Genomic DNA, 16,301 nt, shown 5'->3' with positions numbered 1-16,301 from the left:
CTCTTCCACTTTCCTATGATTCTTTTACCAACTAGAGAAATTACTTCAAACAAATGAGCATGTACTTAATACTCAAATAAATACTGAGAATTCTGTGCCACATCCAGAATTCTCTCTCTGCTGCAGTCTCATTCTTTGACCCTGAGCCCTATGAGATCTCTGTTGAGATCTCTGAGATCTCTTTGGTCTCTGTGGGGTTCTTCTCTGCTGCTTTGCCACCTGTAATGTCTCAGCTTGTAAACCAGCCATGATGGGGCTCAGTCAGTTTATTTCCTGTTACTTTTTTAAAAAATATTTATTTATTTATGCATACAAGAGCTGGGTATAGGCCAGAGGTGGGGAGTGGGTGAAAGAATTCACCAGAGACAGAGTGGGGAACAGAACAGGCAGACCAATTGAAATACACTGCTGAGGAGAGCAGCCAGGGAGACAGGAGAGGTTTGCTTCCTAATGTGGTGCTTAACCCTTGCGTCTCCAGGGAGGCCCTATTTCCTGTTACTTTATATTCATTGTCTGTTCTTACCTGGTGTAAGAAAAGGTGCACTGAAAAGGCTCATTTCATGTTGTTTTATTTTCAATTGTTCTATTGTGAAGGTAAATCTAGCCCCTTTTGTTACATCTTGACCTGAGTAAAAGTTCAGCCTTTGTCTTTATATTTTTATTACCATTACTTGTATAAGTTTCCTGAAAGAATAAACTGGATCTTATGATTATTTGTATACGTCATATATATCTCTTAAAGCTAATGAGTGTTTAGTATATATCTGATGATTCCTTAATAGAAATAATATGTTTGCTAGTAATAATAGTTAATCTTATATTCCTGACTTGGCCATTTGGTCTTAAAATGCTAAAGTACTTTTGTTTATAAAGCTGAATTAATATTAAATACTATCCCTACAAATATCAAGTGAACATATTCCAAATGCTAAGAATAATTAAAATCTTTCGAACAAATTATAAAATGTGGTAATAAGTGAAATGTATTTTTATCATGATTTCTATTGACTAAAATTACTCTTACACTTTAAAAAAATAGATGAAGTTACCTTCAATAAAATATCTTTCCATTTACTCTAGGTGATTGTCAAATCTGGGCCAGGGACTTTCCTCAGTCTAGCTGTTTATGACAATTACATTTTCTGGTCAGACTGGGGGAGAAGAGCTATCCTGCGTTCCAACAAATATACAGGAGGAGACACAAAAATTCTTCGTTCTGATATTCCACATCAACCAATGGGAATCATAGCTGTGGCCAATGACACAAATAACTGTAAGTTACAATAGAAAGCACATTTTAAAATTTTGTAATTGCTCACAAGTGTATCTATGTGGAGAGTAAGTGAATTGGTCAGGCTTTTCACACCCCTAGCCTCTGGGGCTCTCATCAGCAGGCTTGATTCTGCTAATGCAGGGAGTGCTCATGAGCATCAGCATAGGGCATGGTGCACACATGCCTAAGTATGCACACCTGTGCCTGGAAGTCAGCTCTGAGGGCTAGTTCACTCAGAGGACCGCTCTGAGAATATGATTGACTACAGAAAAGGCAAGACCATGAGAGAATGCTAGAGAGCCCAGGGGAAAACATAAACATAGTCGGATACTAGGAGGCTCAGTTGCCTGCCTGCCTGCCTTCCACTGCCCCCTACCTGGCCCCAGGTCCCTCTGCTTTGCCTGCCTGCCTTGCCAGGCTGCAGGCTTGGCACTACACTGTTTTCTAATACTTGGATTTTGTATTCTGAGAGTAAAGGGAGATAGTGGCCAGGTAGACTGACTGGACATATTATTTGACATATTCAAATTATCTGTAAGGTTTAAGGAAACTTCCATAGTTCTTAATTATCAGTTTATTATTTCTTATTTTTTTTAATTATTTGTTTCTGGAATTCTATCACTCCTTTTCTTTGAACATTCAAATAAAATTATTTCTATGAAAATAATATTTCTTGATAAGAAAAAAAACTTTGCATTGGGCTTAACCATTCTTTTAAAACCCTGGAATACCTAGATTTGCAGTTTGTAGGATCACATAATTTCTAGTGTCAGTAGGTCATTTAACACTATGGCATCCCTGATATGTATGTTGGAAGTTAGAGTGTTTTGTGTTACTTACTTATTTTTCTGATGTTCTTATTTTTCAGAATGTTTTAATTTTTGAAAGGCCTGAATTTTCATGGTTGAGATTTTTGAATGATTGAGACAATCTGACAGTTTAATGTTTATATATGATGTAGATTTGAAATTCAATACAAAATATTACCAATAAGTTTTTGTTACAGGTGAACTTTCTCCATGTGCAGTATTGAATGGAGGTTGCCATGACCTGTGTCTTTTAACTCCTAATGGGAGAGTGAATTGTTCCTGCAGGGGGGATCGAATATTGCTAGATGACAACAGATGTGTGAGTAAGTAAAGATAATTTAAATGAGATATAACTGCTCAGAATGGTACATATGAACATTGAGTTGTTTTAATATACTCATGAAATTGTGTTCTCCTCTAATATCTCCTATTCTGAAAAAGAACTCAGTTTATCATACTCCTTACACAACCATGTTATACACTGGTAACCAGTGATAGATAATATATACCAAGATCATGGGCTGGGAGATGCTGGGCTAGATAGAGAAATACGACATGCAATAAGCATGTGAAAACTTGTGACTGTGACTTTGAGAATTCAGTTAATAGCAAAATTAACTAAAGCTGATATAACCAATATACAGGCAGAAGATCAGTAGATTTGTAGTGAAACCACTCACAGTCCATCACAGTATGTAAATGAGAGAAAATGGCTCGTACAACTTACTTGTAATCATTTCCAAACTGTTAATTAAGAATGTAACATTGCAGCCTTGCATGATGTTTATACCTCCCAAAGGCTTTACAATCTTTAATTAGTACCATTACAGTATACACTTATTAGCAGCTAGATTTCCAGAACTCTTTCCAAAATAAATAAGGGTTCAAGTGTTCCAAAACTGCCAAGAAAAATTAGCCAGCAAGATAAAGAAGGTTAATTTCTTTTTAACTGTAAGACTGTGTATAAGAAAAAATGAGAACTATCATGGAAATTGGTGAACTCACTATCAATATGTGTCAATTTTTGACGTTGTTCTCACTATTTCCTCATCTCAGATCTTTTCATCTTAGAAAATCAACAGAGCTGAATCACGTGTGCATTATAATCCTAAGTATCAGATGCTATATTTTGTTTCGTCTTCATCTATTTTTGTATTTATCTAGCAGTTTTTCCTATTTTGTCAACTCTAACATAAAAACTTTGACAATAATTTACCTTAAACTCTCTACTTAATTCAAGAACTACACATATCTTCTCATCTATGTGTACCATAATGCATAAATGTACCTTTTAGCAAAAAAGATTCTATTTAAGACTATGCCAAAATAAACAAGTGAGTCATGTAATTGATTAGTGAACTTTAAATGAAGATAGCCAATTTCAGTAATTCGGGCCACAAATCCCCATCTTGTCATCACCTAACACACTCTGAATTGGTTAGAAATTGTTTAAACTCTCGCTTAGTTTGCTTTTGTGGTTTCAGCTGTAATGGGCTGAATCGGATGCCATCTGTAAACCTGGAATGTTAGCCATGCATTAGAGTCATGAAGGATTCTTTCACAGGTCAGAGCAGCCAGTAGGAAAACAATAACTTTAGTCAAAACAGCAAGGTGTATTTGTATTTAGTGGATGTCTGTCCTTGCTACAAAAGAGATTAGATACATCTGTCCCTTTTAAGCCACCTGTTCCTCTCTATTGACGAGAAGGAATGAATCAAACACAATGTGCTTTAATCCAGACAGTTGTATCCACATGGAACTGTAGAGCAAATTGGATTCCTTAGAACTGACAAGACTTTGCAAGAGTTTATTCTATTCAGTGTGCATTCATACTGAAATCCTGTGGTCCAACAGAGACATCGGAAATTAAATCTTGCCTTCTTCTTGTAAAATTTGTCTTTGGATAATGAAGATGTTTCTGGCATATCTATGTCCACATCTGAATTAATTCACCCAAAGAAGTTCAGGAATTATAATGACTGCCTTACAGGGGCAAAAGACTATTTACTAGTACCTACCTAAGGGCAAAGGAGGGCAACCATTTGTTGCCATGACTCTTGAGAAAAAGACTATGCAATTCTATTTTTAGAGAACATTGCTAACTTTATCAACAAGCATAAAGAAATAAAAATGGCAAATATAATTAGATAAAAATAATTATCATGTAAGAAAATGAGAAAAAAACAACCACATTTTTACTTTTAGAAGGAGCACAAATACTATTTCATCAAATCTACCTAAGAAAGAATTGTACTCATACAATGTTTATGTATTTCATCATATTACAGTGGGTATATATATCATATATATTATAATATATATGATATCATATATATCATAACTAATTTTTGTTTTTCCTCAAATGCATAATAATGACAAAAGCAAAGTTCATGTTATTTTCCATCATAGTGATTAATTTTCATTGGAAATCAAAATTAAACAGTACATGTTTCAAATAGACAAATTGGAAAAGCCAATACAATCTCAGCAAGTGACTGAATTTGACTGTGTTCATGATCTAGGATGATTGTATGCAGTAAAGCCAGTACCTTTTGTAGCACTTGCTCTTTTAATTTTAATAGTGTTTAATACTGTCTGCAGATTTTCAGTTCTTTTTACTTTTTCTTAAAGTTTAGACTGCACAAAGAAAAAATATTTGGAGAGTGTTACTACAATTGAAAGAGTTTCATGAAATAGATGGATGGATACATAATCCATCAATTGCTAGAAGATAAATATTTTGTTAAAATGAGCTAAATTTTATAAATAATAAAACACAGGAAACATTAAATAGTGTTAGTGGCTGTTTAATATTTCTGAAATAGAGCTTAAAATAAATTGATATTAATTATAAAATTAAATTGTTTCCTGCATTAGTAGAGATAAATGAATTTTAATTAGCTACAATATAATTACCATTACTGAATTTCTCTGTATAATTATTTAAGAGGCAATGGAGTGAATGTAGCAAATAAACAACACATTACACATCCATAAATTGGATTCCAAAAGTTAGCAAATTTATTACAAATAAAAATAAATCCATTCCTCCCCTCCCAAGAGAGACCTTCCTAAAACAGGGATCACATATTTAAAACACCAAGAATGACAAATCTTGTTGAAAGAAGGTATTTTTTTTTGGTAGTTTGTGTATATTGAAGTGTTCTCAAAATTGGGAAATCCACATAGAATTCAGATTTTAATTTTGTATGCAATCCTACCATACAGAGATGGCAGTGGTCACTTAGAGCCTGTAAGTACCTACTACCAGATTATCACTTTCCTCCACCACCCCATCCCATAGATTCCTGTGCATCATGGAACAGATGCTGACCAGCAATGGCAGGAAAAAAGGGGTCTTTTCACCATACATCTCACCAGGGATAGTGCAAGAAGCTGATGAAAAGACATTTAAGCAATCCCAGTACTTCTCAATGATAGAAACTATTATAGAAGTTTCTTCTGAAGGTAGCTGGGGAGAGAGACCCCTGGAGGGGGAGGGGAATAGGAACCATTCATTTATTTGAGATAAATCACATTAATTTTCAACATGGAGAACTCTATTTACTAGAAAATGTCAATGTATTGAATATAAAGTAGATCAGTAACAAAACATAAAATCACTCTGTGTGTACAAAGTTTATTTGATTTGTCTTTAAAATTTTATGATAAACTGCTAAGAAAAATGCATAACTATCATTATCCAAATTTAAACTCCTTCTGACCACATGCATGCAGTCATCAAATAATTAATAAAGTATACAAATGACCAAAGAGAAAAGTCTGGCAATTCCCTAAAATTTTGCAAAGGGAAGGTAAAACAACATTGTCCCTGCTGATTTTGTATAATGGCATAAACCATTGCCCTTTATTATGTTTATATTTAGATGAATTTCATTTCATTTTTATTAGCATGATTAAGTGAAACAATTATAGAATTTTAAAAGAAGATTTGTATGTGAATGGTGACATTTTGTCTTCCAGCTAAAAATTCCTCCTGTAACATTTATTCAGAGTTTGAGTGTGGAAATGGTGAGTGTGTTGACTACCAGCTCACCTGTGATGGCATTCCTCATTGCAAGGATAAATCAGATGAAAAGCTACTCTACTGTGGTAAGTTTTCTAATATGTGATTTACTCTTTTCATAGAGAAGTTTCTAAATTTTAACAGTTTTGGGTTGGGTTGTCTCCATTTCATTTACTTGATATTTCCATAATAATTCTTACTAACGGGTAGATCCAAGTCAATCCATTTGGTTTTGCTCTTGTTCAAATGGGCACCTTATTTTCTATCTCTTTGTACCTTATTTACTATGATATTCTTTGAAATATTTCCTCATGATTTTCTAACCATGAAATTAAAATTAAAATACAGCAGACACATGTCCATCAGATGCTCACTTATTTATCTTTAGCAATAGGTTTTAGGTATAAACTCCAAAAAATATAATACAGAAATATCAGCTATATGTTGCAGGTTTACTCTGAAGAAAGGGTGCATCATCAATCAATAATACATTGAATTGATATCAGAGTCTTATACATTTTTGGCTTCCAGGATTAGCCCTTTAACATTGTCCTTACAAAGAATATCTGCTTTAACTTTGTTCTCCATCAGGCATGTAATTTTTGCAGCTGTGCCACTGAAGGTGCTACCATGTGATAATCAACTCTACCTTGTCCTTAACAGTACAGACATTTTGTGGAAGTATGCCTCTGCAATGATTACATTATTATAGAAGTATTGGTGTTGCATGTTACACTAAATTTGGGAATCTATATCAATAATTGCTGTATTTGACTTCTACTTTTGTCATTTGCTTTATTTTCTAGGTGATAATTATACTTACATAATCTAAGAAAAGATAAAATAAGATGAAGAGGGAGCTTGAAAATTCCATAGGCAGAATTTTAACACTTTAGAATTGCTAACCCTTGATTAAAATGGTACTTGCATGTGATTTGTGCAGACTTAATCTAAAATTGAAATCTTAGGGAATTTTCCTCAAATGACACATTTATTTGTATGATGACAATACCCTGTACACTATGAAAGTATTAATGCATATAAAAATGTAATAATGAACTGAAAAATTAACATTCACAATGAATTGACTTGAGAGTATATTTCATATTTTCAATCATCCTAGAATCCAGATTGTATTTATTCTAGCAGAGATTGGCAAAAATTTCCTGTAAATATTCAGCGGACAAGTATTTAGGTTTTTTCACCTATCCTTTATTTTTTAATTCATTTTTCACAATCCTTTAAAAATGTAAAACCTATTCTTAGCTCCAGAAACATATGAAAACAGGTTCCTAGATTCCATTTGGTCTGTCAGCTATTATTTGTTCACCCCTGGTAGAAACTCTAGGCTTTGATATCACACCTAAGATTAAAGTTTTGCTTCAAAACCTACTAGTGTGTAACTCACCTGTGCAAGGTATTTACTCTAAGTTTTAGTTTCTCACTACAAAGCAAACCTCTCTTGAAAGGTGGTTGAGCGCATTATATAAACAAAGGAATGTTTACTTAAATTTCATATTGAGCATGGTACAAACGCATTTAATGTTTAGGACACAACAGCTATTTTTATAAGCAGTAGCTTCTTAACCAAATCAGAATATTTAAGGAAACACTCACTAAAATTAATAGAAATGAATCAGTGGTGGGTATTCTATGGGGACTACACCTGAGAGAAGATAGCTAACATTGTACAAAAATGAACAATGACATAAAATAAAAATAAATTATATAAAAGTAATTTTTAAAAAATGATTAGAAGAGGTCAGGGCCTCCCTGGTGGAGCAGGGGTTAAGACTTAGCACTATCATGACATTGCCTCTGCGGCCTGAGTTTGATCCCTGGCATTTCTTCTTAGTAGAAAAGACACTTTGAGATAATATTTAAGGAAAAAATTTTATTACTGATTCAAGACTATGTATTTTACCACTTTTGTTTCTTGGTATAAAATCTTTGCAACATGCAAAGGAAAGAGGAGGTAGGTGTTGGAGTGATATTTTTGCTTTTGAGGTAAATGTTTCTTTCTTCAGAATTGAATATGTGATATATATTTGTTTCTGTGCTACCTGAAAGACATGTCAGAAGTAAAAATGTGGGTAGAATTTTGAAGAGATATGCAAGTATGACTCATTGGGTTATTATGAATAAAATCTCATTTATGATTGACTTCCTTTTTACAAAATGATTCTTAAAACATTCCCAATTATGTGTTTCTGCTTTTATTTATAAGAAAACAGAAGCTGTCGAAAAGGTTTCAAGCCCTGCCACAATCGTCGCTGCATTCCTCATGGCAAGTTATGTGATGGTGAAAATGACTGTGGAGACAACTCTGATGAATTAGACTGTAAAAGTAAGTGTCTATTGCAACAGTCTAGAAGTGGAATTATGCTAGTCTTTCCTGATCTTTTCCAAAGTGTGTTCCTGAGAACTCACTTAAGTTTTTATCCTTTTGGTCTATAACACCTACTAACATCTATGGACCAAGTCTTGGTAAATGCTGGTGAGAAGAATTATTAGAGTCAAGTGCGAAGTATGTCTGTTTCTCATTTCTATACCTCTGCTCACTTCAAACTCTTGTTATATCTTACCTCTCCAATTCTACCTCCTTGTTTGTTAGACATTTCTACCAGAATGAGTAATACTGAATTGACTGCTTCAAAGCTATCTCCCTTCATTTTTTAAATCTTGGTTTTATACATGACCTCTTAATTTTCCTCACCATTACGCAGGAAATATTAGTGTTTTCCTTGGTTCCTCTTTTGATCAGTTTATCACTCACATGTTTATTATGAAAAAAAATCTTCCAATTTTTTAAAATAGCTTCAATTTCAGTCCCCTTTAGCCTACATTTATAATGTTGATTTCTTTCCTTCACTTTACTCTTTTTTTAAATTTATTTATTTATACAAGCACTGGGTACAGTCAGAAGCATGAGGGGGTGAAAGAATTCACCAGAGCTAGAGCCGGGAGCAGAACAGGCAGACTGACGAAGAAGTACACTGCTGAGGGGAGCAGGGGGCGACAGGACCCGCACCCTGTGGGACCCTCGCCTTGGGGCCTGGGATTGAACTGATGCTGCAGAGGCTACTTGCAGCTTCTCAGCCCAGCGCTCAACCACTGCGCCACAGGGGAGGCCCTCCTTCACTTTACTCTTTCTATTTAATTCACATGTTAGTCATGCTAACTCTAACATTTTCCCACAGTGACGAATGAGAAATCAGCATGCTTGTTATGTGACCTTTATAAGATATTTAGCCAGTCCGTGCCGCAGTTACCCAAACTCTAATACAAGAGATAATAATTGAATAAGTATATTATTAAATTAGCTTAGAACAGAACTTCACATATGGCAAAAGCTATGTAATCACATCCCCTTCTATTTTTTTAATCAGCACCCAAATACATAATCACTAATTGTTTCCCAGTGTTTGGAGAATTAATGACATGATTTTCAGGTGACATTTAGGTCCCCTAAAATCTGAATAATTTGTCTTAAAAAATATTTGTATAAAAGATGAATGGATAAGGAAATTGTGATATACATTATGTATTATTATGTTAATATAATAACTATCATTGAGCTATGAAAAGAATCTTGCCATTTTTGATAACACAAAAGACCTTGAGGGCATTATGCTAAGTGAAACATGAATCAGAGAAAGACAATAATGGAGGATCTCAGTTAAATATGAAATGAAAAATAAATGACACTTGCAAAATTAAACCTATAAATAATGAGTTCACTGATACAAAACAGAGCAGTTTGGGCCAGATACACAGGTAAAGGGGTAAAGATGGTAAAATGGGGTGAGGGGGTTAAAGAGTACTAACTTCAGGGCCTCCCTGGTGGCACAAGGGGTTACGACACAACCTATGAAGCTATCAGCAGCCACTGCAGTACAAGTTTGATCCCCATCTGGCCAGGGAGCAATCCAAAAGTCTCAGCAGACCTCTCCTGATTTGCCCACTGCTCCCCTCAGCAGTGTACTTCAGTTAATCTGCCTGTTCTGTTCCCCACTCTGTCTCTGGTGAATCCTCTCACCCCCCACACCTCTGACCTGTACTCCAGCTCTTGTATGCATAAATAAATAAATTTTAAAAAATACTACCTTCCAGCTATAAAATAAGTTGTGGTAATATAATTTTAGCATGGTGACTATGGTTAGTAACACTATATTGTATATTTAAAATTTGTTTAGAGTAGATTATTAAATTGTCTTGAACATTTTCTGTAACTGTATAGTGATGGATGTTAACTCGACTTACCGTGGTGATCATTTTGCAATATGTACAAATATAAAATCGTTATGTTGTATACCTATAGCTAGTGAAGCTATATGTCAGTTATAGACAATAAAAATATCTTCCCATTCATGGAGCGTGTTTTAAAGGCAAAGTATATTAAAGACTAACATATAAAATTATAAGTCATGTGCCTGTCCTCATGAAGCTCAAACTCAAAAATGAAAGATATACAAGCTGATGAAAATGTATATGAGGTGCTGTGATTACACTTATTGTAACACCTTTTGGTCAGGTGGAAGGTGGTTGGAAGTAACCTAAAAGGCTTCAAAATGTATAGATCTTAAAATATAAACAATGTGTAATAATTGAAGTAGGGTAACGATTCCTATAGGAACTAATACTGTCAACTTCTAGTAAATTGATAATTAGAGCCAGATTGCAATTTAAAGTGTGAGTAAAAAATGAGCAAGTTAGAGGATGGAAAAATGGAGCGAGGAAATGAAGATGTTATTTTGGTGCCATGTTAAGGAACTTGAACTTTATTGTTTCATTCACCAGAGAACTGAAGGAATAAAACAGGGAAAGTATGATCAAATTTACAATTTAAAAAAAGGAAGAAAGGGCCTCCCCAGTGGCGCAGAGGTTGAGCGCTGGGTTGCGAAGCTGCCCACAGCCTATGCAGCACTGGTTCGATCCCTGGCTGCTCCCCGACCACTGGAGGAGGGTCCCACATGGCGCACAGACCTCTCCTGTCGCCTGCTGCTCCCCTCAGCAGTGTACTTCGGTCCTTCTGCCTGCTCTGCTCCCTGCTCTGGCTCTGGTGAATTCTCTCACCTTCCCGCGCTTCTGACTGTACCCAGTGCTTGTATAAATAATAAAATAAATAAATCTTTAAAAAATAAAAAAAGGAAGAAATATGCATGTGCAAATGAAAACCACAAAACTGAGATCAGAAAGTTAAAGACGAAAGCTATTATAGCAACCAAGACTAAGGAAAAAGTGGGAGAAAGACATATAACGCTATTTCAAAAGGCAGCATAACAAATGTTCTTGGGTAATAAAGAGAAAACATGTAAATGAATAGATTAGTTTTGTCAGGGGTTTTGCCGACCTTAAGATTATTTTTATTTGTATATCTGTTTCTGTCTATCATCTATCATCCTTTTTTTTTTTTTCCTGGCTCTGTGTATAATGGGAGATTAAATATTAGGAATAGTTTGCATTCTGATTTTGGAGCTCTGATAGACATTCACAACGAATTGTTCTAAAGGCATCCAGATAGGTATAGATCTGAAGTTCAAGTAGTAAATTTAGACCGGATGTATTGATTTTGTACTTATTGAAGAGAGAAAGCTCAGAAGATGTTTGCAATAATAGTTAATTTTTGGGAATGTACCAGAAATTACCTTTTGAAATTAAAAATGAAAAACACTCCTATGAAAGGAAACATAGACCACAGAGCTGCTATACAGGTCTTCATAAGAAGTTATATTTTTAGAAACAAGGATCACTTAGCATTATAAACTGATTCAGGGAGGGCAAACGTGTAAGTCCAGACTGGAATGTACATTGCACTTGGCAATAAGAGTATTCATCACACTTGCATCTTTCAGATATATTTTTCTCATGTTCACACAGTATCCTTATTGGGTGCCTTTAATACTATCGAGGAATGATTTTCCAGGTTCCAGTTCCCGTAAGTCAGGTAATTTTAAGAAGGAGTGATTCACATGTGTCCCGACTCTCAAACACAATGGACACTTACATTAGATAGAATATGAAGGAAAAGGAGTATGTAAGGGATAAGAGGGCAAAAACAAAGGTCTCTCAGTTACCCCTCTATTTCTAGTGTGCTACAGTGATGTAGCACTTTGTTGAGTATATGTAAGCACATACAACTAAACGGAATATACTTTTTGAATGTAAATAAAGTAATGTATAGAATAGTACCATAAAAAATCAATATATGCAGGGAGGTTTTGACAGGCTATGGAGAGAGACCATGGAAGAGTCATTTTCAAATTATTTGAAGAACTATTACACTTCTGTTTGTTTGGTTTAGATGTTAATAGTTTTATTATTATTCTGCAAGGCAGAGAATCTATTTGCACAGTGGAAATGGATGTTACAACAAATTATTTTTGGTTTCTTCTCCTTTGGAGGAAAAGCAAACCTCCAAATCTTTATAAATCTTTTATTTACGCACTTTTATAGCTTTTCCTTTCATGACTGAAAGCTTAGACATCAAGCTAGCTGGGGCGGATAAGGGGAGGTGTTCAGAAAGCCTGCCATTATGTTTTCCCAGTGTGGTTGTGTTAAAGGTTGAGTGACTAGATTCCAGGAGAGAACATGATATCCCTTTCTCTCCTCCCTATTGAGAGGAATATAAATACATGGAAGTACATGAGCTTTCTTAGCCCACTTGAATGCATTTAGATAGATTAAAGATCTAAGTAGTTTTGAGACTACTTAAAGGAGAGAAAGCTAGTAGGTTTTTTTCCCCTAATTTTATAGCAAAACTTTAAAAATTCCACAGACCTCAAACTAAATGAACAAGATGTGCATGCGAGAAGAAGATATCATCATTCCTTCTAGTTTTGCATCCTCTTAGATCTTAACCAGTAAATTAAATAAAAGATGTGGTTTGAAAGTAAACAGAGATACGACAGCAAATTTAATGCTTTTTTTGGTCTTTTTTTTTTTTTTTTTGGGTCAGTTTCCCTTAGCTACAGATCGGATTGAGGAGTTGGAAAAGAAAACGCTGACTTAAGTTATTTACCAGACGATGGCCAGTCGATTCCTATCTCATTAAATATTTTAGCTTATAGGGAAAAAAGAAAGTAGGTTAAAAAGGGAAATTAAGAGAGTATGTGAGCCAAAAAAAAATGGATTTGTTTTTTTCTCTTGCTATTAACTTCCATCCACAATCTCAAATCATCCTTAGCAGTATGTCATCACTATTCCTGGTGAGACGAGTATGTTTTTTTACTCACATTTTGTGTATCTCCTTTTCCTTTTGGACTATCTGGAGGGAAAAGTCTAGTATTTCTCACTTGGCTTATCTTTATTCGGACCACATTATTTTCTTTTCTCTCTTTCCGGACTTTTAGCCTGAGGGAAAAATGTCAAAAAGCTTTCATATTCACTTGACAAATTAGAGATTCCAGCATCTTTCTCCCTGAAAAAGCACCCTGAGGGTGAAACAAATTTCAATAGTTGACTGACCAAAACAAAGTGAGGAAGAAACATAGTTGAAAGAACAGAGGAGGATAACTTTTCGAAGAAGCAGCATTTGCTTTCTTATTTAATTAAGTTTCCACTATCCCCAAGGATTTCTCCCATCAAAGTATTCTGCTTCTTTACCTACCAATTCTGGCAATGTTTAGCCCCAAAACTACCTGTTCCTGCTATTTATAAAATTCTGTGTCTAATATTTCCAATTCTATAGCCATTTATCACACTATTTAACTCTCGAGCAGTTCCCAAAGTCTATACCAAGTCATGGAATCTGTGTAGATGGAAATAGAAGTAAGGAAAAATTGGTTCTTATATACATAATACACTCTAATAAGCCCGTTAGCCCTAATGTTGATGGGGGAAAATAGGAAAAAAATAAATCATGCAAATAATCTAGATTCTACCCAGTTCTTCTGACTTCCTGCCTCTTCCTTTTACTCATGCTTTTCCTTAAACATCATCACTTAAACACACTTCTCAAAATCAAAATTTATTTTCCACCCCAATCTGATCAGAGTTCTCTCCTCATGTCATTCTTCCTCTCAGAAATACATCTGAGATGTGTTTTTCTTGCCTCATATATCCGCTTTACTCACAAGTACTTTACTTTTCTATTCCAGAGTTGAAGCATTCTTTTTGAAATTCCATTAACTTAAATACCTAAATTTCCAGGACTCTTTAACAATCTGAAGTGTCACTTCTATATTTTTAGCTCTAACTGCCCCCAGTATCTACCCAGATCAACTCCCAGCCATATATATAGATGATTCTCTGAGGAAACTTGGAGAAAGATAAAGATAGAATTGGTTGCAATTGTCCTCACTGAAATATTTCTGGTATCCTAAATTCTAACTCAAGTATAAGATAGAAATTCAAGTGCATTATGAGATTAAATTTTGGACACTTTTAGAGAGGATAGCAGCACTAACTAAAACACTGTTTCTCAGATAAATGAATTCTGTCTTCTAAAGAAAGGAATTCTAAGGGATATCTTGAAATACGACCTCTTAATAGGAGACTGCTAATTTATAACAAATTCAAAAACAAAATGTAAATGTGCCACAAGTCTTTACTATGTTACATACTCCATTTACTTTCTCCATTTAAAAATATTGAACATTAAATGTAATAGAGAAGAATATGGGTGAGATTTCACTTTTTTGTGAAAAAAGAAATATACATATTTTTACTGTTTGGAACAGTACATTTACCTCTACTTAAAATATTATTGGTTTCACATGATAAGATGTTATTTTTAATGAAGAAAACAGTGAGGCAATTATAATTGCAAATTGTACATAAAACATTCTAATCATCATTTAAAAACAAATAAGGATACAATTTTGTGATATAATTAAATATAAGAACAGTGCATTATGAAATACAAATGACATATACACCCTTGAGTAAAATTTACATATTTTAAGATAGTGTGTTAACCATTTACAATTGATGAAATTTCTATTTTATAAACAAATAGGCTTTTTAAAATATCAACACTAGTAAAAGTGGCATAATCAAAGAGCCCTTCAGGTTATACATTAACATAATCAACCTGTAGAAATTTGAATTTGGAATAAAAATCTCACCTATGTTAATCTAATGCACAAAGGATACCATGCACCTGCTCACAACATATCGTGGGAAACCATTAGATAGTAATGCATGTGTAAGCAACATAGATAGGAATATATGATTGAGAATAGATATTGTGTACAAAGTGCACAGTAATGACAACAGCTTATTGAAACCAATTTTTATTTAAGCAAAGCAGGGTATTAGAAAATCACACTTAGCAGCAATAGAAACAAATCATAGCACATTTATATGTTTATTGGCATGAAACATCTGTATTCTTAAAGTGTCAGTGCCATGTCTGTATAAGAGAATACACAAAACATAGATGACTTTCTACCAGGACTGATCTATTCCTTCTGATTAACGAAGAAAACGGTCAACAATTTTTCCCTTCAGTCTCTGTCTCTGTTTCTTTATCATAACCAGGAAGGTTCTACTTCTTAGCAACCAGACTGGGATTCCTTTGTATGCACTCAATCAGATATTTGCTTGGTGTAGACATGTGCTTAGTGTCATTCATAAACTTGTACTGATCAAGTTAAAAGAAGAATTTATTTTTAGCAACATTTGATTCTTATACGTTGGCTTATACAGTGGTAGCCTAGTAAAATCATAGCAAACAAGACACAGTCCAGCTTTCACGGGACATACAGTTTAAAAGGGGAACAGATAAACAGGCAAGTAAAATGAATATCAAATGGACCACCACAGAGGGTAGGATTGTGTGACAGGGAAAGATAAGTGAAGTATCTAACTTATAGGTTGGGGCCATGGGTCAAGTTGGCTTTCCAGTGTTAAAAAAGCAAAACCAGACAAAATTATATGACTAAATTAAAATACTCAAATGTTAAAACAAGGAGTCCTTTTCTGTCTCTTCTATGCAATTATTTACCTGTTTTTCTAGTTTCAACCTGTGCTGCTGTTGAGTTCCGCTGTGCAGATGGGGCTTGCATTCCGAGATCAGCACGGTGCAACCAGAACATAGATTGTGCAGATGCTTCAGATGAAAAGAACTGCAGTAAGATATCCCACTATCTTTTGTTTGTTCATGCCTGGGTACCTTTGGTATTACATTGAACACTGTCCAACTTTTCACTGAACCTCTTCCAGAATTGATATGTAATTAACCCCTGTT

At 34.5% G+C, this 16,301-nt stretch overlaps 1 protein-coding gene across 1 annotated transcript in view; it reads left to right on the top strand.

Annotated features, from left to right (window-relative positions):
- The window catches only part of LRP1B (LDL receptor related protein 1B), a gene marked incomplete at its 3' end in the record, with an annotated part of 1,731,654 nt that overhangs the window by 1,455,900 nt on the left and 259,453 nt on the right, over positions 1-16,301 (top strand). The window contains exons 44-48 of the mRNA XM_084254814.1: positions 1,081-1,273; positions 2,280-2,405; positions 6,067-6,195; positions 8,337-8,456; positions 16,071-16,184. Coding sequence (XP_084110940.1) covers positions 1,081-1,273; positions 2,280-2,405; positions 6,067-6,195; positions 8,337-8,456; positions 16,071-16,184 — 682 coding nt within the window. The remainder of the gene's footprint in view (positions 1-1,080; positions 1,274-2,279; positions 2,406-6,066; positions 6,196-8,336; positions 8,457-16,070; positions 16,185-16,301) is intronic.

The sequence above is a fragment of the Talpa europaea genome (assembly GCF_964194135.1).
Source record: "Talpa europaea genome assembly, chromosome: 1".
NCBI lineage: Eukaryota > Metazoa > Chordata > Mammalia > Eulipotyphla > Talpidae > Talpa > Talpa europaea.
The sequence above is the reverse complement of the archived record's forward strand: the minus strand, read 5'-3'. Positions and strand labels throughout refer to the sequence as shown.